The sequence below is a fragment of the Odocoileus virginianus genome, chromosome 25 (genome assembly GCF_023699985.2).
Source record: "Odocoileus virginianus isolate 20LAN1187 ecotype Illinois chromosome 25, Ovbor_1.2, whole genome shotgun sequence".
NCBI classification, from domain to species: domain Eukaryota; kingdom Metazoa; phylum Chordata; class Mammalia; order Artiodactyla; family Cervidae; genus Odocoileus; species Odocoileus virginianus.
In genome coordinates, this window is record NC_069698.1 from 41,060,795 (window position 1) to 41,087,741 (window position 26,947).

At 40.3% G+C, this 26,947-nt stretch overlaps 1 protein-coding gene across 1 annotated transcript; it reads right to left on the minus strand.

Annotated features, from left to right (window-relative positions):
• Positions 1–23,376: 23,376 nt before the first annotated feature.
• On the minus strand, positions 23,377–24,366 carry LOC139031112 (beta-1,3-galactosyltransferase 6-like). The gene has a single exon (XM_070455234.1). It carries the CDS (start codon positions 24,364–24,366, stop codon positions 23,377–23,379), a length of 990 nt encoding a protein of 329 aa, XP_070311335.1.
• Positions 24,367–26,947: the final 2,581 nt, after the last annotated feature.

Here is a 26,947-nt window from a genome sequence, read left to right on the forward strand (position 1 = left end):
TATATCAGTGGAATAACAAGTTAAATATAGCCTGGTTGTACCTCAAATCTTGACATTGCTAGAAGGTTTACATTCTAAGACAAAATATGTTAGCAATTCATTGGCATTAATTTGCAGCAATATTATATATATATATATATATATATATATGAATTTTAAATATAACAGGTAATATAGTATAGATATAAATGTAATGTACCAGGATATCAGCTCAGAAGATGAAGAATTAGTTTGTATATATAGAACTCTTCCTTTTTACTGTACCTAAATTAATAAAATTACCAAATAAAGAGATCAAATTCTCATCTACAGTAAAAATAGAAAAAGCTCACCAACATTCTACATATTTTGAAATATCAATGCTGCTGCTGCTGCTAAGTCACTTCAGTCATGTCCTACTCTATGCGACCACATAGATGTCAGCCTACCAGGCTCCCCTATCCCTGAGATTCTCCAGACAAGATCACTGGATTGCCATAGATGGCAGCCCACCAGGCTCCCCCATCCCTGGGATTCTCCAGGCAAGATCACTGGATTGCCAGTGGGTTGCCATTTCCTTCTCCAATGCATGAACGTGAAAAGTGAAAGTGAAGTCGTTCAGTCGTGTCTGACTCTTGGTGACCCCATGGAATGCAGCCTACCAGGCTCCTCTGTCCATGGGATTTTCCAGGCAAGAGTACTGGAGTGGGTTGCCATTACCTTCTCTGATATCAGTGTGACATAAGGAAACTTAGAAGAAACTTATAGAGAATAAAAGTAGCCAGCAAACAATTCTCTCAGCATTAGAACACCAGGTTCTTGTTATCACATAGAAGGTATTTTGAAGAAGGGGAGGAGCCAAGATGGCGGAGGAACAGGATGGGGAGACCACTTTCTCCCCTACAAATTCATGGAAAGAACAATTCAACGCGGAGCAAACTTCACAAAACGACTTCTGATCACTAGCTGAGTACATCAGGAGCCCAGAAAAGCAGCCCATTGTCTTCGAAAGGAGGTAGGACAAAATATAAAAGATAAAAAGAGAGACAAAAGAGCTAAGGACGGAGATCCGTCCAGGAAAGGGAGTCTTAATAGAGGAAGTTTCCAAGCACTAGGAAACCCTCCCAGTGGCGGGTCTGGGTGAAGTTTTTGAATCTCAGAGGGCAACCTAACTGGGAGGGGAAGAATAAATAAAACCCACAGATTGCGTGCCTAAAAGCAACTCCCAGCAGAAAAGTACCCCAGACATCCGCCGCCACCAGCAAGTGGGGGCGGAACAGAGAGGAGCGGGCGGCATTGCTTAGGGTAAGGACCGGGCCTAAGTGCCCTGAGGGAAATAGGAGGGAGCTTTTGTGAGTTACCAACTTAAACTGGGACAGCAAAAGAGAGAGAGAAAATTAACCGGCCCGAACACACTGCCGGCCATTCGCAGAACAAAGGGACCGAGCAAGTCCAGAGGAGCTAGCCGGCTGCGGACCGGCCCAGCCCCGCCGGAGGCAGGAGGCAGGGGGGAGGGGAAAGGGGCAGGCTCAGCCCCAAGGACCGCATCCCCTACCGCACTGCCAACAGGCCTCCAGTTTCTAACCAAAGACCTCCTGAGATTCTGGATGGTTGACAGCTGCCGGGAGGGTCGCGGCTAGACACAGGGTGCATGCACCCGACCGACCGGCGCGGCTGGGGACTGGGGCTGGGACCGCGGAGGGGAGGAGGCGCACCGCACCCGGGGAGAGTGCGCCCGTGAAGCTCCTGGCTGCCTGAGCCGCTCTGACGAGAAAGGCACAAAAAGCAGGCACAGCCGACTCCGCGCTTTTGTGAAACACCTGAGGGCTGGAACTGCGCTCAGTTCAGGGCACGCTCCATATAGAACAGCCGGGAGCCTGAGCAGCGTAGAGGGGAAAGCGGCGCCCCTCCCTCCCCGCAGCACGACGGAACTAGCAACCTGAACAAGAGACCACCTCCGCCCGCCTGTGTCAGGGCAGAAATTAGGCACTGAAGAGACCGGCAAACAGAAGCCAAATAAACAAAGGAAACTGCTTCAGAAGGGACCGATGCAACAGATTAAAATCCCTGTAGGTAACACCAACTACACTGGAAGGGGCCTATAGATATCGAGAAGTGTAAGCTCGAACAAGGAGCTATCTGAAACTGAACCAAACCCACACTGACCACAACAGCTCCAGAGAAATTCCTAGCTATGTTTTTACTTTTTTTTTAATTAAATTTTTTTTCTTTTTTACTTTTTCTCTTTTATTTTCTTTTAAAATTCCCTATGACTCCCCCATTACTCTTTAACTTTCATTTTCATAGATTTTTATGATTTTTTTATTTAGGGAAAAATTTTTTCTTTTTTTCTCTTATTTCCTTTTAAAGTCCTCTATTACTCCTCTACTACTCCTTAATTTTCATTTTCGTTTCACTATAACCTTGCAAAAAAAAAAAAAAAAAGAGAAGCCCTATTTTAAACTGAACTTCATATATATTTCTAAAATTTTTTGTGTTTTTGTTTTTGCTTTTAATATTGTATTTTTAAGAGTCTAACCTCTACTCTAGATTTTTAATCTTTGTTTTTCAGTATGTGATATAAATTGTGGACATTTAAGAATCCAGTATTCAGTTCCCATTTTTATTCAAGAGTGTGTTGATTACTCTCTCCCACTTTTGACTCTCCATTTTCTACCTCAGAACATCTCTATTTCCTCCTTTCCCCTTCTCTTCCCAATCCAATTCTGTGAATCTTTATGGGTGTCTGGGCTATGGAGAACACTCTGGGAACAGACAATTGCCTAGATCTATCTCTCTCCTCTTGAGTCCCGCTTTTTCTCCTCCTGCTCGTCTCTATCTCCCTCCTCCCTCTCCTCTTTTTCATATAACTCTGTGAACCTCTCACTGGGGAGAATCTTTTCACCGTTAAACTAGAAGTTTTATTATCAGTGCTGTATAGTTAGAGAAGTCTTGAGACTACTGAAAGAATAAAACTGAAACCCAGAGGCAGGAGACTTAAGCCCAAAACCTGAGAACACCAGAAAACTCCAGACTACACGGAACATTAAGTAATAAGAGACCGTTCAAAAACCTCCATACCTACACTGAAACCAACCACCACCCAAGAGCCAGTAAGCTTCAGAGCAAGACATACCATGCAAATTCTCCAGCAACGCAGGAACATAGCCCTGAGCGTCAACATACAGGCTGCCCAAAGTCACACCTAACACATAGACCCATCTCAAAACTCATTACGGGGCACTCCATTGCACTCCAGAGAGAAGAAATCCATTTCCATGCACCAGAACACTGACACAAGCTTCCCTAACCAGGAAACTTTGAGAAGCCAATCGTCCAACCCCACCCACTGGGTAAAACCTCCACAATAGAAAGAACCACAGACCTCCAGAATACAGAAAGCCCACTCTAGACACAGCAATCTAAACAAGATGAAAAGGCAGAGAAATACCCAACAGGTAAAGGAACATGAAAAATGCCCACCAAGTCAAATGAAAGAGGAGGAGATAGGGAATCTACCTGAAAAAGAATTCAGAATAATGATAATAAAAATGATCCAAAATCTTGAAAACAAAATGGAGCTACAGATAAATAGCCTGGAGACAAAGATTGAGAAGATGCAAGAAATCTTTAATAAAGACCTAGAAGAAATAAAAAAGAGTCAATTTAAAGTGAACAATGCAATAAATGAGCTCAAAAACACTCTGGAGGGAACCAAGAGTAGAATAATGGAGACAGAAGATAGGATAAGTGAGGTAGAAGATAAAATGGTGGAAATAAATGAAGCAGAGAGGAAAAAAGAAAAAAGAATCAAAAGAAATGAGGACAACCTCAAGGACCTCTGGGACAATGTGAAATGCCCCAACATTCGAATCATAGGAGTCCCAGAAGAAGAAGACAAAAAGAAAGGCCATGAGAAGTTACTCGAGGAGATAATAGCTGAAAACTTCCCTAAAATGGGGAAGGAAATAGCCACCCAAGTCCAAGAAACCCAGAGAGTCCCAAACAGGATAAACCCAAGGCAAAACACCCCAAGGCACATATTAATCAAATTAACAAAGATCAAACACAAAGAACAGATATTAAGAGCAACAAGGGAGAAACAGCAAATAACACACAAAGGGATTCCCATAAGGATAACAGCTGATCTATCAATAGAAACCCTCCAGGCCAGAAGGGAATGGCAGGACATACTTAAAGTAATGAAAGAGAATAACCTACAACCTAGATTACTGTACCCAGCAAGGATCTCATTCAGATATGAAGGAGAACTCAAAAGCTTTACAGACAAGCAAAAGCTGAGAGAATTCAGCACCACCAAACCAGCTCTTCAACAAATGCTAAAGGATCTTCTCTACACAGGAAACACAGAAAGGTTGTATAAACATGAACCCAAAACAACAAAGTAAATGGCAACGGGACCATACCTATCAATAATTACCTTAAATGTAAATGGGTTGAATGCCCCAACCAAAAGACAAAGACTGGCTGAATGGATACAAAAACAAGACCCCTATATATGCTGTCTACAAGAGACCCACCTCAAAACAAGGGACACAACAGACTAAAAGTGAAGGGCTAGAAAAAAATATTTCACGCAAACAGAGACCAAAAGAAAGCAGGAGTCACAATACTCATATCAGATAAAATAGACTTTCATATAAAGGATGTGAAAAGAGACAAAGAAGGACACTACATAATGATCAAAGGATCAACCCAAGAAGAAGACACAACAATTATAAATATATATGCACCCAACATAGGAGCACTGCAATATGTAAGGCAAATGCTAATGGGTATGAAAGAGGAAATTAATAGTAACACAACAATACTGGGAGACTTTAATACCCCACTCACAACTATGGATAGATCAACTAAACAGAAAATTAACAAGGAAATGCAAACTTTAAAAGACATAATGGACCAGCTAGACCTAATTGATATCTATAGGACATTTCACCCCAAAACAATCAACTTCACCTTTTTCTCAAGTCCACACAGAACTTTCTCCAGAATAGATCACATCCTGGGCCATAAATCTAGTCTTGGTAATTTCAAAAAATTGAAATCATTCCAGTCATCTTTTCTGACCACAGTGCAGTAAGATTAGATCTCAATTACAGGAAAAAAAAAAAATTGTTAAATATTCAAACATATGGAGGCTAAATAACACGCTTCTGAATAACCAACAAATCACAGAAGAAATCAAAAAAGAAATCAAAATATGCATAGAAATGAATGAAAATGAAAACACAACAACCCAAAACCTATGGGACACTGTAAAAGCAGTGCTAAGGGGAAGGTTCATAGCATTACAGGCTTGCCTCAAGAAACAAGAAAAAAGTCAAATAAATAATGTAACTCTACACCTAAAGCAACTAGAGAAGGAAGAAATGAAGAACCCCAGGGTTAGTAGAAGGAAAGAAATCTTAAAAATTAGGGCAGAAATAAATGCAAAAGAAACTAAAGAGACCATAGCAAAAGTCAACAAAGCTAAAAGCTGGTTTTTCAAAAAAATAAACAAAATTGACAAACTGTTAGCAAGACTCATTAAGAAACAGAGAGAAGAACCAATTAACAAAATTAGAAATGGAAATGGAGAGATCACAACTGATAACACTGAAATGCAAAGGATCATAAGAGACTACTACCAGCAGCTCTATGCCAATAAAATGGACAACTTGGAAGAAATGGACAAATGCTTAGAAAAGTATAACTTTCCAAAACTGAACCAGGAAGAAATAGAAGATCTTAACAGACCCATCACAAGCAAGGAAATCGAAACTGTAATCAGAAATCTTCCAGCAAACAAAAGCCCAGGACCAGATGGCTTCACAGTTGAATTCTACCAAAAATTTAGAGAAGAGTTAACACCTATCTTACTCAAACTCTTCCAGAAAATTGCAGAAGAAGGTAAACTTCCAAACTCATTCTATGAGGCCACCATCACCCTAATTCCAAAACCAGACAAAGATGCCACAAAAAAAGAAAACTACAGGCCAATATCACTGATGAACATAGATGCAAAAATCCTTAACAAAATGCTAGCAAACAGAATCCAACAACATATTTAAAAAAAATCATACACCATGACCAAGTGGGCTTTATTCCAGGGATGCAAGGATTCTTTAATATCCACAAATTAATCAATGTAATACACCACATTAACAAATTGAAAGATAAAAACCATATGATTATCTCAATAGATGCAGAGAAAGCCTTTGACAAAATTCAACACCCATTTATGATTAAAACTCGCCAGAAAGCAGGACTAGAGGGAACATACCTCAACATAATAAAAGCTATATATGACAAACCAACAGCAAGCATTACCCTCAATGGTGAAAAATTGAAAGCATTTCCCCTGAAATCAGGAACAAGACAAGGGTGCCCACTCTCACCACTACTATTCAACATAGTTTTGGAAGTTTTGGCCACAGCAATCGGAGCAGAAAAAGAAGTAAAAGGAATCGAGATAGGAAAAGAAGAAGTGAAACTCTCGCTGTTGGCAGATGACATGATCCTCTACATAGAAAACCCAAAGACTCTACCAGAAAATTACTAGAGCTAATCAACGAATATAGTAAAGTTGCAGGATATAAAATTAACACACAGTAATCCCTTGCATTCCTATACACTAGCAATGAGAAAACAGAAAGAGAAATTAAGGAAACAATACCATTCACCATTGCAACAAAAAAAATAAAATTCTTAGGAGTATATCTACCTAAAGAAACAAAAGACCTATACATGGAAAACTATAAAACACTGATGAAAGAAATCAAAGAAGACACAAACAGATGGAGAAACATATTGTGTTCACGGATTGGAAGAATCAATATTGTTAAAATGGCTATACTACCCAAGGCAATCTATAGATTCAATGCAATCCTTATTAAGCTACCAACAGTATCTTCCACAGAACTAGAACAAATAATTTCACAATTTGTATGGAAATACAAAAAACCTCGGATAGCCAAAGTAATCTTGAGAAAGAAGAATGGAACTGGAGGAATCAACCTGCCTGACTTCAGACTATACTACAAAGCCACAGTCATCAAGACAGTATGGTACTGGCACAAAGACAGAAATATAGATCGATGGAACCAAATAGAAATCCCAGAGATAAATCCACATACCTATGGACACCTTATCTTCGACAAAGGAGGCAAGGATATACAATAGAAAAAAGACTACCTCTTTAACAAGTGCTGCTGGGAAAACTGGTCAACCACTTGTAAAAGAATGAAACTAGAACACTTTCAAACACCATACACAAAAATAAACTCAAAATGGATTAAGGATTTAAATGTAAGAACAGAAGCTATAAAACTCCTAGAGGAGAACATAGGCAAAAATGCTCTCCAACATGAACCACAGCAGGATCCTCTATGACCCACCTCCAAGAACATTGGAAATAAAAGCAAAAATAAACAAATGGGACCTAATGAAACTTAAAAGCTTTTGCACAACAAAGGAAACTATAAGCAATGTGAAAAGACAGCCCTCAGATTGGGAGAAAATAATAGCAAATGAAGCAACAGACAAAGGAGTAATCTCAAAAATGTACAAGCAACTCCTACAGCTCAATTCCAGAATAAAAAAAAAAAATGACCCAATCAAAAAGTGGACCAAGGAACTAAACAGACATTTCTCCAAAGAAAACATACAGATGGCTACCAAACACATGAAAAGATGCTCAACATCACTCATCATCAGACAAATGCAAATCAAAACCACAATGAGGTACCATTACACACCAGTCAGGATGGCTGCTATCCAAACGTCTACAAGCAATAAATGCTGGAGAGGGTGTGGAGAAAAGGGAACCCTCTTACACTGTTGGTGGGAATGCAAACTAGTACAGCCACTATGGAGAACAGTGTGGAGATTTCTTAAAAAACTGGAAATAGAACTGCCATATGACCCAGCAATCCCACTTCTGGGCATACACACCTAGGAAACCAGATCTGAAAGAGACATGTGCACCCCAATGTTCATTGCAGCACAGTTTATAATAGCCAGGACATGGAAGCAGCCTAGATGTCCATCAGCAGATGAATGGATAAGGAAGCTGTGGTACATGTACACTGTGGAATATTACTCAGCCATTAAAAAGAACTCATTTGAATCAGTTCTAATGAGATGGGTGAAACAGGAGCCCATTATACAGAGTGAACTAAGCAGAAAGATAAAGACCAATACAGTATACTAACGCATATATATGGAATTTAGAAAGATGGTAATGATAACCCTATATGCAAAACAGAAAAAGAGACACAGATGTACAGAACAGAATTTTGGACTCTGTGGGAGAAGGCGAGAGTGGGATGTTTCAAGAGAACAGCATCAAAACTTGTATATTATCTAGGGTGAAACAGATCACCAGCCCAGGTTGGGTGCATGAGACAAGTGCTGGGGCCTGGTGCACTGGGAAGACCCAGAGGAATCGGATGGAGAGGGAGGTGGGAGGGGGGATCGGGATTGGGAATACATGTAAATCCATGGCTGATTCATGTCAATGTATGACAAAAACCACTACAATATTGTAAAGTAATTAGCCTCCAACTAATAAAAATAAATGGAAAAAAAGAAAAAGAAAAGAAAAAAAGGTATTTTGAAGAAGAATTCAGTCATCTAAATTAATATTATATTTGCCTTGGCATTGAAGAAATAAAACACAAATGGTGTGGAAACAAGCTTATGTGATGTTGGGACCAGATATGATAACATGCATAAGTGTGCCCCTCTACTGTCAGAGAAAGATAACTCTGTGATTCCTCACAGATCCAAAGGCTGTAAGTGCTGTGGTGTCAACTCTACTTCACATAGTTCCCCACCAAGGTATTTGTTTAGCATAGAAGAAGAAAAGAATGTGGACATCCCATAATGAACAAGGTTAAGTCCTACAAGGAGAAGGCAATGACACCCCAGTCCAGTGTTCTTGCCTGGAAAATCCCATGGACGGAGGAGCCTGGTGGGCTGCTGTCTATGGCGTTGCACAGAGTCGGACACGACTGAAGTGACTTAGCAGCAAGTCCTACAAAATGGTGATAGAACACACAGAGATGGGATGCTACATAGTTAGAAAGTAAACATATGTATTCCTGTGACATGAATTATATTTAAGAGTTATCTTCGATTAATTATTCTCCTCATTTTTTCCCCCCAGGCAAGTGAGAAGTTGGTTTTGCAGTGTGCATTTGAATGAATGACAGTTTTCTCTAAATGGGTAGGTAGTAAAGCCATAAAACGCAGATTGCAGCATTTATAAGGCACTCATCCTGGGGGAAAGACACAAACTAACTGGTCAGGAAATGATTGCTTCTGACCCCGATAACTAAATGGGTTACATGCATCCAAACCTTGTTCTTTACAAAAAAAAATCATTAAAAAAAAAAAAAAAAAGCCTCAGAGAAGATAAATGACTTGCCAGAGAGAGGGCAGAGGAGGTTCTTCTCTAATGAGCTCTAAAGTATTCATTATAAAAGGGAGAGATTCTCATCTCTGTAATTCCTGGAGGAGAGTAGAGAAAGCAGGCACAAGATGAAGTCAGGGAACAGTTCCATTTCAGTGAGCATCTTACAGACAAGCAGTAAATTCAGTGATGAATGGTATGAAGATTTCTTTTCTTCTAGGAATCATGGTTTGTGTGCATGGCCCCTCCTGGCATAATAATGTTCTTATTCAAACTAAGCATGTGTGTGCGCATGCTTAGCCACTGAGTTGTGTCTGACTTTTTTTGACTCTATGGACTGTAGCCACAAGGCTTTTCTGTCCATGGGATTTTCCAAGCAAGAATACCAGAGCGGGTTAATATTTTATGGATTTAAAACTTCACAAAAGAAGTTAAAGAGAAGTTAAAGGTGAAGAATAATGTGGCAGTATTGAAAAGAAAATGTATTTCTAATAAATTTATTTTATTTACATGCAACTCATTTTTTCTGATTTCATAATATCATATGAAATATTTTTAATATTCTAAAATATCTTACTATGTATGAAGACTTACATTATATTTTTTTATTCTATCACTTTTATTGTTGATCTTTTACTATGATGGAGAAAATTCACACATGTGCTATAATTTTCAAAGCAGAGAGAATGGAAGAGCTTACTAGGCAATAAAGACAACCAGAAAGTCACTTTGTTAAGGATTAGATGGGCAAGATACCCTTAGTAATAGATGAGCATATTTGTTTCAATGAGTATGTGGTGAAAAAAGGTAATTTGACATAATAAATTTAGTTAGACAACTTCTGAGAGAGTTTTAAAACTATTTTTTTAATTTTTATTATTTGCTGTTCAAACAATTTGCTGTATTTGCTGTTTATTTGACTGTTGCCAAGTCATGTCTGATTCCTTGTGAACCCGTGGACATGGCATGTGAAGCTTCCCTGTCCTTAACTATCTCCCAGAGTTTGTTCAGACTAATATCCATTGAGTCAGTGACGCCATCCAACCATCTCATCCTCTGTTGCTCCCTTTTCCTCCTGCCCTCAATGTTTCCCAACATCAGGGTCTTAGGTATACATACATCCCCCTATTCTTAATCAATGCATTATATTTGCTCCTCATGCTTAACAGAAAAAAAAGAGCTCTTCAAAATATTTTAACTATTTAATGCATGCAGTAATTAAAATTTTGCATCTAAGAGGCCCAAAGTAATCTAACTATAATAGTGAAGTTCAGTTCAGTTCAGTTGCTCAATTGTGTCCGACTCTTTGCAGCCCCATGAACCGCAGCATGCCAAGCCTCCCCGTCCATCACCAACCCCCCAGAGTCCACCCAAACCCATGTCCATTGAGTTGGTGATGCCATCCAACCATCTCATCTTCTGTCATCCTGTCTCTTCCTGCCCTCAATCTTTCCCAGCATCAGTGTCTTTTCCAACGAGTCAGCTCTTCACATCAGGTGGCCAAAGTATTGCAGTTTCAGCTTCAACATCAGTCCTTCCAATGAACACCCAGAACTGATCTCCTTTAGACTGGAGTGGTTGGATCTCCTTTTAGTCCAAGGGACTCTCAAGAGTCTTCTCCAACACCACAGTTCAAAAGTATCAATTGTTCAGTGCTAGTGAAGAACTGAAAAGTTCTTAATTTTTAACTTTTATATTTAATATTTTGTTTATATTTATGAATGTATTTATATTTAATATTTTACTCATGTCCAGTGAGTGGATGATGCCATCTAACCATCTCATCCTCTGTTGTTCCCTTCTCTTCCTGCCTTCAAACTTTCCCAGCATCATAGTCTTTTCCAGTGAATCAGTTCTTCTCATCAGATGGCCAAAGTATTGGAACTCCAGCTTCAGCATCAGTCCTTCCTAAGAATATAGAGGATTGATTTCCCTTAGGATTGACTGGTTTGATCTTCTTAGCGCAAGGGACTCCCAAGAGTCTTCTCCAACACCACAGTTCAAAAGCATTAATTCTTAGGGTCTCAGCTTTATGATCCAACACTCACACCCATACATGACTATTGGAGAAACCATTGCTTTGACTACACAGACCTTTGTCAGTAAGGTAATATCTCTGCTATTTAATATGTTGTTTAGGTTGGTCATAGTTTTCTTCCAAGGAGCAAACTTAAATTTCATGGCTGCACTCACCATCTGTAGCAATTTTGGCGCCCAAGTTAATAAAGTCTCTCAGTGTTTCTATTGTTTCCCCATCTATTTGTCATGAAGTGATGGGGCCAGCTGCTATTATCTTAGTATTTTGGGGTTGTTTTGTTTGTTTTTGTTTTATTTTGTTTTCTTTTTTTTTCCATTTATTTTTATTAGTTAGAGGCTAATTACTTTACAATATTGTAGTGGTTTTTGTCATACACTGACATGAATCAGCCATGAATTTACATGTATTCCCCATCCTGATCCCCCCTCCCACCTCTCTCTCCATCCGATTCCTCTGGGTCTTCCCAGTGCTCCAGCCCTGAGCACTTGTCTCATGCACCCAACCTGGGCTGGTGATCTGTTTCACCTTAGATAATATACAAGTTTCGATGCTGTTCTCTTGAAACATCCCACCCTTGCCTTCTCCCACAGAGTCCAAAAGTCTGTTCTGTACATCTGTGTCTCTTTTTCTGTTTTGCATATAGGGTTATCATTACCATCTTTCTAAATTCCATATATATGCGTTAGTATACTGTATTGGTCTTTATCTTTCTGGCTTACTTCACTCTGTATAATGGGCTCCTGTTTCACCCATCTCATTAGAACTGATTCAAATGAGTTCTTTTTAATGGCTGAGTAATATTCCATGGTGCATATGTACCATAGCTTCCTTATCCATTCATCTGCTGATGGGCATCTAGGTTGCTTCCATGTCCTGGCTATTATAAACTGTGCTGCGATGAACATTGGGGTGCACATGTCTCTTTCAGATCTGGTTTCCTCAGTGTGTATGCCCAGAAGTGGGATTGCTGGGTCATATGGCAGTTCTATTTCCAGTTTTTTAAGAAATCTCCACACTGTTCTCCATAGTGGCTGTACTAGTTTGCATTCCCACCAACAGTGTAAGAGGGTTCCCTTTTCTCCACACCCTCTCCAGCATTTATTGCTTGTAGACGTTTGGATAGCAGCCATCCTGACTGGTGTGTAATGGTACCTCATTGTGGTTTTGATTTGCATTTGTCTGATGATGAGTGATGTTGAGCATCTTTTCATGTGTTTGGTAGCCATCTGTATGTTTTCTTTGGAGAAATGTCTGTTTAGTTCTTTGGCCCAGTTTTTGATTGGATCATTTAATTTTCTGGAATTGAGCTGCAGGAGTTGCTAAATATTTTTGAGATTACTCCTTTGTCTGTTGCTTCGTTTGTTATTACTTTCTCCCAATCTGAGGGCTGTCTTTTCACCTTGCTTATAGTTTCCTTTGTTGTGCAAAAGCTTTTAAGTTTAATTAGGTCCCATTTGTTTATTTTTGCTTTTATTTCCAATATTCTAGGAGGTGGGTCATAGAGGATCCTGCTGTGATTTGTGTCAGAGTAGTGCTTTGCCTATGTTCTCCTCTATCTTAGTATTTTGAATGCTGAGTTTTAAGCCAACTTTTTCACTCTCTTATTTCCTTTCATCAAGAGGTTCTTTAGTTCTTCTTTCTGCCATAAGGGTGGTGTCATCTGCACATCTGAGGTTATTGATATTTCTCCCAGCAATCTTGATTCCAGCTTGTGCTTCCTCCAGCCCAGCATTTTTCTTGATGTACTCTACATATAAATTAAATAAACAAGGTGACAGTATACAGCCTTGACATATTCCTTTCCAAATTTGGAACCAGTCCATTGTTCCATGTCCAGTTCTAATTGTTGCTTCCTGACCTGCATACAGATTTCTCAGGAGGCAGATAAGGTGGTCTGGTATTCCCATCTCTTTAAGAATTTTCCACAGTTTGTTGTGATCCACAGAGTCAAAGCCTTTAGCATAGTCTATGAAGCAGAAGTAGATGATTTTTTTTTCTGGAATTCTCTTACCTTTTCTACAAAACAACTGATGCTGACAATTTGATCTCCTTTATGACTGTTATAACAAACTACCAGCACTGGATGGCTTGATAAAACAAGAATTCTTTTTTTATTTCATGACTCTGAAGGCTGGGAAGATCAAAGTCAAGATACAGTCAGAATTGTTATCTGCTGAGTGTTTGCTACCTGGTTCATGCATGGTCATTTTCTCAGTAACTTCATAAGGTGGAAGGGACAAGTAGTCTCGTATTTTTTTGTTTTTTTTTTTTTTAATAAGGGCACTGATCCAAGTCTTTAGGGCCCCAACCTCATAACTTAATCTATAATAATGGTATCATCATTATCATATATGACATTATTATAATTTCAATATATGTATATTAAAATCCACAGAACATACACCATAGAGTGTATCCTTTGTAAACTATTGACTTTATTTTATAATACTGTATCAATGTTGATAAATTTTACCAAACACACCACACTAATGTAAAATGTTAATAATAATGAAACCTGTATGTGATGAGTGGATGTGTGGTATATAGGAACTCTGTCCTTTTCCTTCAAATTCTCTATGCGTTAAAGAAAAGAAAATATGAGTTGAAATTTGAGGATATAGAAGACTGGACATAATCTCCCTCCTTCCCTTAGAAAATAACAACATAGTAAGGAGAATCTGCATATTTATAACTGCTCTCAAATCCATCAGAAAGCTGAACCTGCAGGGCCGACAATTAACCATAAATGTAAAGAAAGAAAAATGACTCTAAATTAAGACAAAAGACTCTAAAATAAATAAACAAACACTTGCCTACCTGAGAAAGATGCCACTAGCATTGGCAAAAAGAATTTAGCTGTATTTTAAATAAATTGCTAAATTTAAATATGCACTGGCAAGAATATATGAACTTATGGAGGGTGGATACACAAGAGGAGTTTGCACTTATGTGCAGGTTTACAAACTTCAGCTTTATTAGCACTTTCAGGAAAGATTAGAGTCAGGGCAAGAGGTGGTGCTGGCTTAGGGAAGAAGTGGCAGCAAAGGAAGACAGAAAGTCAACCCTGGATTACCTTTTAACTCTCCTGTGAAGGACATTCTTAAAATGCTCAGTGAATGGCAAGTACCACAGTCACTTTTAAGCTACAGATGAATATCTATTGCAACTGGATGAAAGGACCAGAAAACAAAGCCCTTCTACATGCATAGGAAAGCAGGAGTAAGTTCTGGACCTTGACCTATAGCTGGCAGAGAGTAGGATCACTGGTAATGCTCTACACCCAAGACTCTGGAAAATAGTGCCTGCTTAAGACTGAGATTTAATCTGAATAACAGGGAAGGCCCCACTGTGCCCTTGACATCAGGCTAATGAATGTTGATCATCAAGTAAACATAGTCCTACTCTTCTTATATTCTGATAGGGCTTCCCTGGTGGCTCAGATGGTAAAAAATCTGCCTGCAATGCAAGAGACCCGGATTCAATCTCTAAGTTGGGAAAAGCCCTTGGAGAAGGGAATGGTAATACACTCCAGTATTCTTGTGTGGAGAATTCCAGGGACAGAGGAGCCTGGTAGGATACAGTCCATGAGTTTGCAAAGAGTCGGACATGACCTAGTGACTAACACTTTCATTTTATATTCTGATAGTCATCAGAGTATGTAAAAATGAGAAAATCACTAAGGCAAAAATGAAAATAGATAATTATCCCAAGCTGGATAATGTGAGGTGTTTTCATTTTCAGGTGGAAATAGCTTGGAGAGGCATAGGGAGCTATCGTGAGCTAAATTGTATTCCCACAAAATTTTATGTTGAAGTCTTCACTTCTAGTACCTCAGAACGTAACTGTATTTGGAGATAGGTACTTTAAAGAGGACATTAAGGAAAATGATGCTATTGGTGAAACAGTCATTTCCTAGACAGGTTGACAAGTCTAGGGGTTCCCAAGGAGAGAGAAGTCTGGAATATTCAAGGAGGAAGAAAGGACAAACATTTTTTACTTTTTTCCTCTACATTCCTTAGGACTATACAACAATAAAGCAACCTGCCTGAGGACAGTCTTTGGGTTAAACCTTCTGGCCAACTCTGTTATCTTAAAATGCAAATTATGGGAGTAGGTCTGGTGAGGTCTTTACAACCTCCAGACATTCTTTGGATTCATTGGAGAGTATATAACTCCATTGCTAACACTAGCAAGTGGGTAATCTTTCTACCCACTTCTGAAGTCTATGTCAGAAGCTTTCTCTATCTCCTTTATACTTTAATAAAGGAGCACAAAAGCTCTGAGGGATCTAGCTTCGTCTCTGGCCCCGGATTGAATTCTTCTCCTCCAAAGGCCAAGAACCCTGGCGTCTTTGCGTGATTCAGAAACAACCTTTCACTGGGCAGAGGGGTTTAATCCTGGCTGACTGCTATCCTTGTAAGAAAGGGAAATTACAAGAAGGGAAAAGGGGAGAGGGATAAATTAAGAGGTTGAGATTAACAAATACACACTTCTTTATATAAAATAAACAGCAAGGTGCTACTGTATAGTATAGGGAACTGTATTCAATATCTTATAATAATCTACATTAAAAAAGAATTTGAAATATATTTAGATATATATATATATATATATATCCCAGGCAGCAAGAAGGTGGCCAACTGCAAGGCAAGGACAGAGGCCTCAGAGAAAATCAACTGTACCGGTACTTGATCTTGGACTTCTGGTCACCAGATACATGAGGAAATAAATTTCTGTGATCTCAGTCTCCCAGTCTATGGTATTTCGTTATGGCAGGCTTTGCAAACAAATGCAGGGCTCCTGTGACTCGTGTTCCCCCTCCATTACCAGATACACATGAGGCAGTGTTTGTACAGGAAGGAGCCCCAATGCTTCTCCCACAAAGTCTTCCAATAACCCCTCAGTGACACGTTTTAGATAAAATGGCCTGACGGGTAGATAGGCCATAAGCCTATGCAGAGAGACAAATGAGAAACCAGTGAGTGTATTCACTCCAGCACATGAACTGATGGTATTGAAATACTCGCAGTGGCATGTCATAAGTCACATTTGCTCCACAGCAAGAGGCCATTTTACTAACAAAAGATAAGGCCAGATTCTAAGGACAATGACCAAAGACACTGGTGCATTCTACCTCACAGAGAAATTTGCTAGTTTGGTTTCCACAGATCTTATTAGCAGTCCATCTCCCTTCACCACAGAAGTTCTGACCTTCCAATCCCCACCACCCCCTCTGGTGCGTCTGTATGGCAAGATTAAGTAATCTTGAAGAGAAAGCTGTGACAGAAAAGAAGAGTTTTTGTGGAGAGGAAATCATTTTGGCTGTATTAAGTTCACATTGCAAGCAGTGAAAAAATAGATTTGTTTTATGATGCCTAGTCACAGTTGTGAAAAAGACAAATCTTCCAAGAACCAAGGGATTATTGTCAGAGTGACAGATGGGCAAAGTTTGATTGTTGGAAAAAACTCACAGGATCCAACATGTCAGTGCTTACTAGGCTATGGTTTCATGCTATGTGTGCAGACAGATATTTTGTATAAAACTGTATAGTTGAGAAAAGCATATAACAAATATTGTGATATTCAAACATAATTTATTTTAAAATAGCTACATGGAGCAGATTTTTTAAGCAGATAGATCTGTTGAAAGGTTGGAAAACCATCAAATTTATTTAAAGAGATGGTATATGTTAGATCTATTTTTTAAAAAAGAAAATAAGTTATCTTACATTAGTTGACATAAAAATCCTAAGCAAGTTAAACAATAAAGACAAAGATTAATTTGGTACTGAGGTTTAATTAATTACTTGTTTAATATTAGACAAGTATTAATAAAATAATGGGAAAGATAAGTGAAAACTTAAATAATTTTACAAATTATATTGAAATATAACATGAGAAATTAATGTTCAAATATCAACATAAAATCTGAACATAGTTAAAATAGATATGTGTTTAGGCAAAGACCAGGTTAAGAGAATGATGAAACATTTATTTTCTTATGATAAAGGTTTTGTTTATTTTCTTCATTGCTGATCAATTTGCTATTTCTACAATAATTGGGTAAAAATTGTTAAGACTATGATAAGAATTTGTTCAGAGATAAATCCTGCATGAACCTAGAAACAAAATAATCCGATTTTCACTACAACTCTGGATTCATTGTACATTTGGCTGGTAAATTACTCTTTGCCACTAAGACATATGAGTAGGATAAGATAAAACAACAAGGAGTTCAAATCTCTTACTGCAAACCACAAAATACTAATAAGTAGAGTTCCAGGACTCTGATTGGCCAATTGATTGGCAGCCAGCATTGTTTTGCTTCTGTTGATCCTTATTCTAGAGTGAATAATTGCACTTGATTGCATGCAATGTAATTTTCATTAATATAACTGATGTTGCCTGAGATAGCAGTGCTCTAATATCACTGAGATTTCACAAAGTAAGCGTTCTGGAAGAAGACACTTTTTTTCTGCCTCCCTTCAACCTAGTGATCTTGGTGATAAGATCGGCTGAAAAGAGAAAAATGAAACAGTGGAAGTGTTAATCACTCAGTGTGTCTGATTCTTTGCAACCCCATGGACTGTATTCCACCAGACTCCCCTGTCTATGGAATTCTCCAGGCAGGAATAATGCAGTGTGTGGCCATTCCCTTTCCCAGGGTATCTTTCTGACTCAGGGATTGAACCTGGGCCTCATGCATTGTAGGCAGATGGTTTACCATCTGAGCCACCAGGGAAGATGTAAGATCTGCTACTGCAGTAAAATATATGTAATATATATATATATATATATATTATATATATTATATATATATTATATACATATACATATATACACATATATATAATATATATACATATATACACATATATATATATACTTTTTTTTGCTATTTTTCAAATGTTCTTTTTTTCTTTTTAATTCAATTCACAATGAACCGTTGTGATAAATAAAAATCTTAAAAAAAAAGACGTTAAACTTTTTTACTATAAGTACATATTTCAGTTTTATTTTCTTTATGGTTAAAGTAAAAGAATGATGAGTTATTTGATGCAATTAATATACTTAATGCTACTGTCTTTTCTTGAGAAAATCACCATGCAGATTTTATAGGGAAAATTTCTTGGATACTATTCTTTAACAATTTATTGTCCCAACTAATCTCTAGATAAAACTGAATGAATAGATACATATATAAAAATTAAGTAAATAAATAAAGTATTGTGAATGAAAGATGTTGCCTTCTGTGTCTGTAAAGAAAGGATGCTGGAGCCATCAAGCCACTATGTCTACTGAAGGTGAGCCCTGAGGGAACTCAGGGTGGAAGGAAACCAGTTGCTGATGGCCAAGCCCTCAGGCACTGCAACCACCCGCAACAGTGCACTGTGAAGGGTTTCAGGATGGAAGAACACAGGATACAGGCTCTGGATAGTTAAGGTGCACATCAGAGGGAGGATTTCAATTAGCACAGATTTTTGAATCTTCCCATACACAGAAAAGCACTGAAGGCATTAACTTGAGATGTCTGTTTTTCTTTAGTTAACAGCAATTTTTCAAAGTTCTGACTACTGGGTCTTTGTGACAAAAACTCCTATATATCCAGGCTTCCCCCCAACTTCTTCAAAGCAGTCTCTCGGAGTTGTCTGAGGCTACATCCTGGGCTTAATTCCTCAGGTTTGTCATCCAACTAAAATATAATTCTGAACATTCAGGTTGTGCATTTTTTTTTCAGTTGACAATATAAAAGTAAATAAGGCATTTGTGATACTTGTAAAAATTAAATAAAATTGCAACATCTATGATCTTGGAAATTATACTTGTTTTTTACTATGAAGATACTATTTACTGAGTTATGCTCCCCCAAAATTCACACACTGAGTCCATAACTTCCAACATGACTATATTTGGAGATCAGGCTTCTAAGAGGTAATTAGAGTTAAGTGATGTCACAATCCTATTCTGATAAGATTGGTGGTTTAATAAGAGGAAAAGAGATAGCTTTTTCTTTCCTCAAGCAAGCATCAAGAAAGCAGCCACCAGCAGTCCAGAAAGAGTGTTCTTACCAGAACCCAATCATTCTGGAACCATGATTTCGATTATCAGCATTTGACATTGTGAGAAAATAAATTTCTGTAGTTTAAGCTACCTAGCCTATGGAATTTTTTAATTTTTTATGGCAGTCAGAACAGATTAAGATGAAAGATGCTTTAAAAAATTTACTTTTGTCAACTATGGCACAGAGACATGTAAAATTGAGAGGCTATTTCTGAAAAAGAGGTAGTTTAGATTCCAATAAAAATAAAATGTATCAAATAACAAGTGATGCTATAGTTTCTCAGAAATATGTGATGTTAAAAATAAGTAGCTGTTTTGAAACAGCTTAATTAACAGATTAATGTTCCTAGAATTTATTTGTGGACAAATTAATCTACAACTTCAAAATTATATCATGCGTGTGTGCTGAGTTGCTTCAGGTTTGTCCAGCTCTTTGTCACCCCATGGACTATAGCCTGCCAGGTTCATCTGTCCATGGGATTCTCCAGTCTAGAATACTGAAGTGGTTTGCCGTACTCTCCTCCAGAGGATCTTCCCAACCTAGGGATTGAAAATGCATCTCTTATTTCTCCTGCATTGGCAGGTGGGTTCTTTACCACTAGTGCAATCTGGGAAGCCCTCAAAATTATATACTGGGGACTAAAAGTAACAAGGCAAACTCACAACTTGCAAAGCATTGATAGTATGTGTGAAATATTGTGTATGCTAAATTATGTACAAAGGCACATGGTGATCTGTAAGAGTAGAACAAAGTCTGAGCTGCACAGTTGTTGGAGGGATTAGCTTGTAATGTTGCTGGACATAGTTATAGTTTCTTTATAAAAAATGGAAATTAAAAATTAAGTACATACGGATTCCACAGCGGCTGTCTACAGTGTATGATGCTTCCCCTGCCCCCTCCCCCCAACAATTTCAAAACATCAGTAATATAGGTGTTCACATTGTATTCTCCTCTAGGTCTAGACCCAGGATTAACCGAAACGTTGGGAGAAACTTATAATTAAATGCACGACTGAAATGTCAGTTTAGACTGAAATGTATTTCACATTTTGGTCATAACTTTTCTTCCAAGGAGTAAGTGTCTTTTAATTTCATGGCTGCAACCACCATCTGTAATTATTTTGGAGCCCCCCAAGATAAAGTCTGTCACTGTTTCCATTGTTTCCCCATCTATTTGCCATGACGTGATGGGACCAGGTGTTATGATCTTAGTTTCCTGAATGTTGAGTTTTAAGACAATTTTTTCACTCTCCTCTTTCAGTTTCATCAAGAGGCTCTTTAGTTCTTCTTCACTTTCTGCCATAAGGTTGATGTCATCTGCATATCTGAGGTTACTGATATTTCTCCTGGCAATCTTGATTCCAGCTTGTGCTTCTTTCAGCCCAGCATTTTTCATGATGTACTCTTCATATAAGTTAAATAAGCAGGGTGACAATATAAAATTTGACATACTCCTTTTCCTATTTGTAACCAGTCTGTTGTTTCATGTCTGGTTCTGTTGCTTCCTGACCTGCATACAGATTTCTCAAGAGGCAGATCAGGTGGTCTGCTTGAAAGAGATTCCCATCTCTTTCAGAATTTTCCACAGGATGTGTTGATCCATACAGTTAAATGTTTTTGCATAGTCAATAATGAAGACATAGATGTTTTTCTGGTATTCTTTTGCTTTTTTGATAATCCAACGGATGTTGGCAATTTGATCTCTGGTTCCTCTGCTTTTTCTAAAACCAGCTTGAACATCTGGAAGTTCTTGGTTCACATACTGTTGAAGCCTGGCTTGGAGAATTTTGAGTATTACTTTGCTAGCAAGTGAGATGAGTGCAATTGTGTGGTAGTTTGAGTATTCTTTGGCATTGATTTCTTAGGAATTGGAATGAAAACTGGCCTTTTCCAGTTCTGTGGCCACTGCTGAGTTTTCAAAATTTGCTGGCATATTGAGTATAACACTTACAGGATCATCTTTTAGGATTTGAAATAGCTCAACTGGACTTCCATCACCTCCACTAGCTTGGTTCATAGTGTTGCTTCCAAAGGCCCACTTGACTTCCCATTCCAGGATGTTTGGCTCTAGGTGAGTGATCATACTGTCGTGATTATCTGGGTCATGAAGATCTTTTTTGAAAAGTTCTGTGTATTCTTGCCACCTCTTCTTATAATATTCTGCTTCTGTTAGGGCCATATAATTTCTGTCCTTTATTGAGCCCATATTTTTATGAAATGATCCCTTGGTATCTCTAAATTTCTTGAAGAGATAGCGAGTCTTTCCCATTCTATTGTTTTCCTCTATTTCTTTGCACTGATCACTGAGGAAAGCTTTCTTATCTCTCCTTGCTATTCTTTGAAACTCTGCATTCAAATAGTTATATCTTTCCTTTTCTTCTTTGCTTTTCACTTCTCATCTTTTCAAAGCTATTTGTAAGCTATGACAATCTCCTCAGACAACTAATTTGCTTTTTTGCCTTTCTTTTTCTTGGGGATGGTCTTTTTCTTTTTTTGGGGAGGAGGGGAGGGGCCTCCATTGCCACTTTATTTGACTTCAGTCATGACTATAGAGCTCATTCTCCACGTTTAACAAGGAACAGGGCTGACTCATTGGAAAAGACCCTGATGCTGGGAAAAACTGAAGGCGGGAGAGGGGGATGACAGAGGATGAGATGGTTGGATGGTATCGCTGACTTGATGGACATGAGTTTGAGCAAGCTTTGGGAGTTGGTGACGGACATGGAAGCCTGGCGTGCAGCAGTCCATGGGGTCACAAAGTTAGATACAACTGATCAACTGGAAAACAACCTTCGGGTATGTGCAAAGGTGCTGTGAACACCCACTGCCCCCAAGGGGATGTAGCCCAGCAGGGCTGTGTCAAGACAGACTTTGGGAAAGCTTGTCAGTGCTTCCAGAAACACCTGCCCTGTGTGGCCATGAGGAAGGCTGAAAGGGAAGTGTTTTTAGAGAGAGGAAGTGGGGTCACCTACCATGAAAATGGAAGAGAGATAGATACTTTTGAATTCTTCCATGTTTCAACACTCAAGCAGCAATGGGTCTACAACGCAAGCTGGAAAAATAGATTAATCCATAAATTTCAAGTTTTGATAGAAAAGTCTTCTCTTAAATAACTTAAAACATACAGACACCCATACACTCCCAACTTAAAACTATTCAAAAGTTACAAAATTTATAAATAAATCACAGGCAAGCTCTGAATTACATGTACCATGAATTCATTCCAGACACAGACCAAAGTACCATGAAAGCTGATTCACATGCAACTGACTTAAATACTAGATGACACGTGACAAACGATACCAGCAGGAGATGCAAGCGATGACCTAACTGCACAAGGTGAAGTAACTTCAATAAAAACTGTTGGGTTGCATCACACCTCGAGTCTCCAAGTGCCAGGGCCCAGTTTATGCGATCATGGCCCTTGGTGCAGGTGGACGGTCAGTACAGTAGCTGCAGGACATGACACTGTCCACTGCCCCGATGGGGTTGGGAATTTTTCTTTGGAGTCAGGTCCTGCAAGTCCCGCCAGCTCCACCCTCTGGCTCCTTGGCATCAGCCTGGGAGAGGAAGGTAACTGAACAGGCCCCATGCCCCATGGGGCTGCCTGGACACGATGCTGGTTCCAGACACAGAACAAGATGCCCTCGGGTGGGCATGGACTGGTTCCTGGGCTTAGGAGTCATTCACTGCTGCTAGGCATCTTCTGGGAGCCTGCTGTCACCAGGTAAACCGGGTCCTCTTGAGAGCCAGCCTCATGCTAAGGACCATGCAGAAGCTGTCAGCTTTGCCAGCGGAAGGCCGATGGGAGGCCTTCCAGTACCACCTTTGGCGGGGTTGAGACCCTGGCATCCTGTGGGCACGTGGGCCAGCTCGGCCGTCAGGGGATGCCCTCTTTCCTCTGACAGCACTGCGAGGGCGGTGCCAACCAGTCATAGACGTAGGACAGGCGCAGCTGCACCTCGCGCTTGCACAGGCCGCCCTCGTGCGTCAGTGTCCGGTGTTTCTCCAGCATGTCCTCCAGGCTCTGCTTGTGCGTCACCAGGTACTGGTTATTGCAGCCGCGGGACTTGTACTCGGTGTCAAAGCGCGGGTCGTGCTCTTGCTGCACGTCCACTGGCACCAGCCAGGCGCCCAACGATACGTCCTCGCTGTGCCAGGCACGCAGGTACTCGCGGCTGAGGCGCAAGTAGCGCACCAGGTCGGCAGAAAGCACGTAGCCACCGCCAAGCGCGTAAGGTAGGTAGCAGTCACACAGCTGCCAGGCGACCTCACGCCAGCGGCCCCCGGGCCGGACATGGCCACGGCCCGAGAAGAAGCCCCAGTGGAGGCGGCGGCAGCGGGCAGGGTCGCGGGCACACAGTTCGGCCAGTACTGCGTCCGGGCGCGCGAACGAGTCGTCGTCTGCCTTGAGCACGAATTCGAAGGCCACGTGCTCGTCTAGCCAGGCCAGCATGGCCAGCACCTTGGCCGTGAGGTTCTCGTACGCGTCACGCACCCCGGGCAGCAGCAGCAGGTCGCCATGCTGAGCCTGCTCCCGCTCCAGGGCGCGCCGTTCCTCGTGGCCCAGCCCACTGGTGCCCATGGCGAAACGCGCCCACACGTCCCCGGGGCCGCCGTGCCACGCCGCCAGCCACGTGCTGCAGACCACGCTGCACCGCTCGGCCGCCCGCGGCACTCTGGCCACCAGCACGGCCAGGAAGGTGGCAGAGCACGCCGGGCCAACGGGCACCGGTGCAGCGGGGCCGGCGAGCGCGGGGTCTGGAGGTGCGGCACACCGTGCCAGGTAGAGCAGCGCAACACCGCCCAGTGCCAGGCCGCCCAGGCCCAGCGCTGTCCCGTGTCGCCACGCGCGCCTTAGCAGCTTCATTGCGCGGGGAGCGCCGCGGACCGAGGCCGCGAGTGGGAAGGGCCGGGGCCGCGCTGCGCCCTTGGGGATGGTCTTGATCCCGGTCTCCTGTACAATGTCATGAACCTCCATCCATAGTTCATCAGGCACTCTGTCTATCAGATCTAATCCCTTAAATCTATTTCTAACTTCAACTGTATCATCATAAGGGACTTGATTTAGGACATACCTGAATGATCTAGTGGTTTTCCCTACTTTCTTCAATTCCAGTCTGAATTTGTCAATAAGAAGTTCATGATCTGAGCCACAGTCAGCTTCCAGTCTTGTTTTTGCTGACTTGTATAGAGCTTCTCCATCTTTGGCTGCAAAGAATATGATTAATCTGATTTCAGTGTTTGCCATCTGTTGATGTCCATGTGTATAATCTTCTCTTGTGTTGTTGGAAGAGGGTGTTTGCTATGACAAGTACATTCTCTTGGCAAAACTGTTAGCCTTTGCCCTGCTTCATTCTGTACTCCAAAGCTTAATTTGCCTTTTACTTCTGGTGATTTCTGACTTCCTATTTTTGTATTCCAGTCCCTTATAATGAAAAGGACATCTTTTTGGGGTGTTAATTCTAGAAGGTCTTGTAGGTCTTCATAGAATCATTCAATTTCAGCTTCTTCAGGATGTGGTTGGGGCATAGACTTGGATTACCATCATATTAAATGGTTTGCTTGGAAAAAACAGAGATCATTCTGTTGTTTTTCAGATTGGATCTAAGCACTGCATTTCTGAATCTTTTGCTGACTATGATGGTTACTTCATTTCTTCTAAGGGATTCTTGCCCATAGTAGTAGATATAATGGTCATCTGAGTTAAATTCACCCATTCCAGTTTGCCAAAATGTTGATATTCACTCTTGCCATCTCCTGTCTGACCACTTCCAATTTGCCTTGATTCACAGACTTAACATTCCAGGTTCCTATGTAATATTGCTTTTAACAGCATTGGACTTTGCTTCTATCACCAGTCACATCCACAACTAGGTGTTGTTTTTGCCTGGCTCTGTCTCTTCATTCTTTCTGGAAAATCACTGCTGATGCTGACTGCAACCATGGAATTAAAAGATGCTTACTCCTTGGAAGAAAAGTTATAAACAGCAGAGACAGCATATTAAGAAGCAGAGACATTACTTCGCTAACAAATGTCCATCTAGTCAAGGCTATGGTTTTTCCAGTAGTCCTGTATGGATGTGAGAGTTGGACTATAAAGAAAGCTGAGCACTGAAGATTTGATGCTTTTGAACTGTGGTGTTGGAGAGACTCTTGAGAGTCCCTTGGACTGCAAGGAGACCCAACCAGTCCATCCCAAAGCAAATCAGTCCTAAATATTCATTGGAAAGATTGATGTTGAAACTGAAACTCCAATACTTTGACCACCTGATGTGAAGAACTGACTCATTTGAGAAGACCCTGATGCTGGGAAAGATCAACGGTGAGAGGGGAAGGGGACAACAGAGGAGATAGTTGGATGGCATCACCGACACATGGTTATGAGTTTGAGTAAACTCTGGGAGTTGGTGATGGACAGGGAGGTATGAGGGCTGCAGTCCATGGGGTCGCAAACCATTGGACACGACTGAGTGATGAAACTGAACTGAGTCTTTCCCTTACCTGAAGATAACATTGAACTTCAGATAAATCTATTAGAAAACTATGAAACCATGTAACCTGTGTGATCTACAGGCAAGAGTTCAGAAAGGGAATTTTAATAAAAATGGTGTAAAGACCCTGGCGGGAGACAAGTGATTAAAGATATAATTATTAGATTGTCTGTTAGCCTGTTTACTGAAGGTATGATTGTCTGAGCACCGAAGAATTGATGCTTTTGAACTGTGATGTTGGAGAAGACTCTTAAGAGTCCCTTGGCCTGCAAGGAGATCCAACCAGTCCATCTAAAGGAGATCAGTCTTGGGTGTTCATTGGAAGGGCTGATGTTGAAGCTGAAACTCCAAACTTTGGCCACCTTTTGCAAAGGGCTGACTCATTTGAAAAGACCCTGATGCTGGGAAAGATTGAGGGCAGGAGGTGAAGGGGACAACAGAGGATAAGATGGTTGGATGGCATCACCAACTCAATGGACATGGGTTTGGGTGAACTCTGGGAGTTGGTGATGGACAGGGAGGCCTGGCTGCTGTGGTTCATGGGGTCACAAAGAGTCGGACACGACTGAGTGACTGAACTGAACTGAGCTGTGACATCCTTGTTTCTAGATATAGCAGGAAATATTCCATTCCTCAGAATGAAAGTTTGTGTGTATGAATCTAGTATTTTTAGAGTATTTTATGTAGGTAATACTCGAGGTCTCTATCATCATAATAGTAGTGTACTTATCTATATTTGTGTCTATTTGAAGGCCTTTTATAAAATATTTTCCCCAAACTATGTTTGGTTATTGAATTATTGACAACAAGGAAAAATGATGAGTAAATGATTGGGGGACAAAGTTCAACATGGGACTATTCTTAAATACTTGCTTCACTGTATGCTAAAGGTAAGAGTGTCCTGAAATAAAACTTATAATAGAGCCTGTTTACTGAAGGTGTGATTACTTTCTTTAT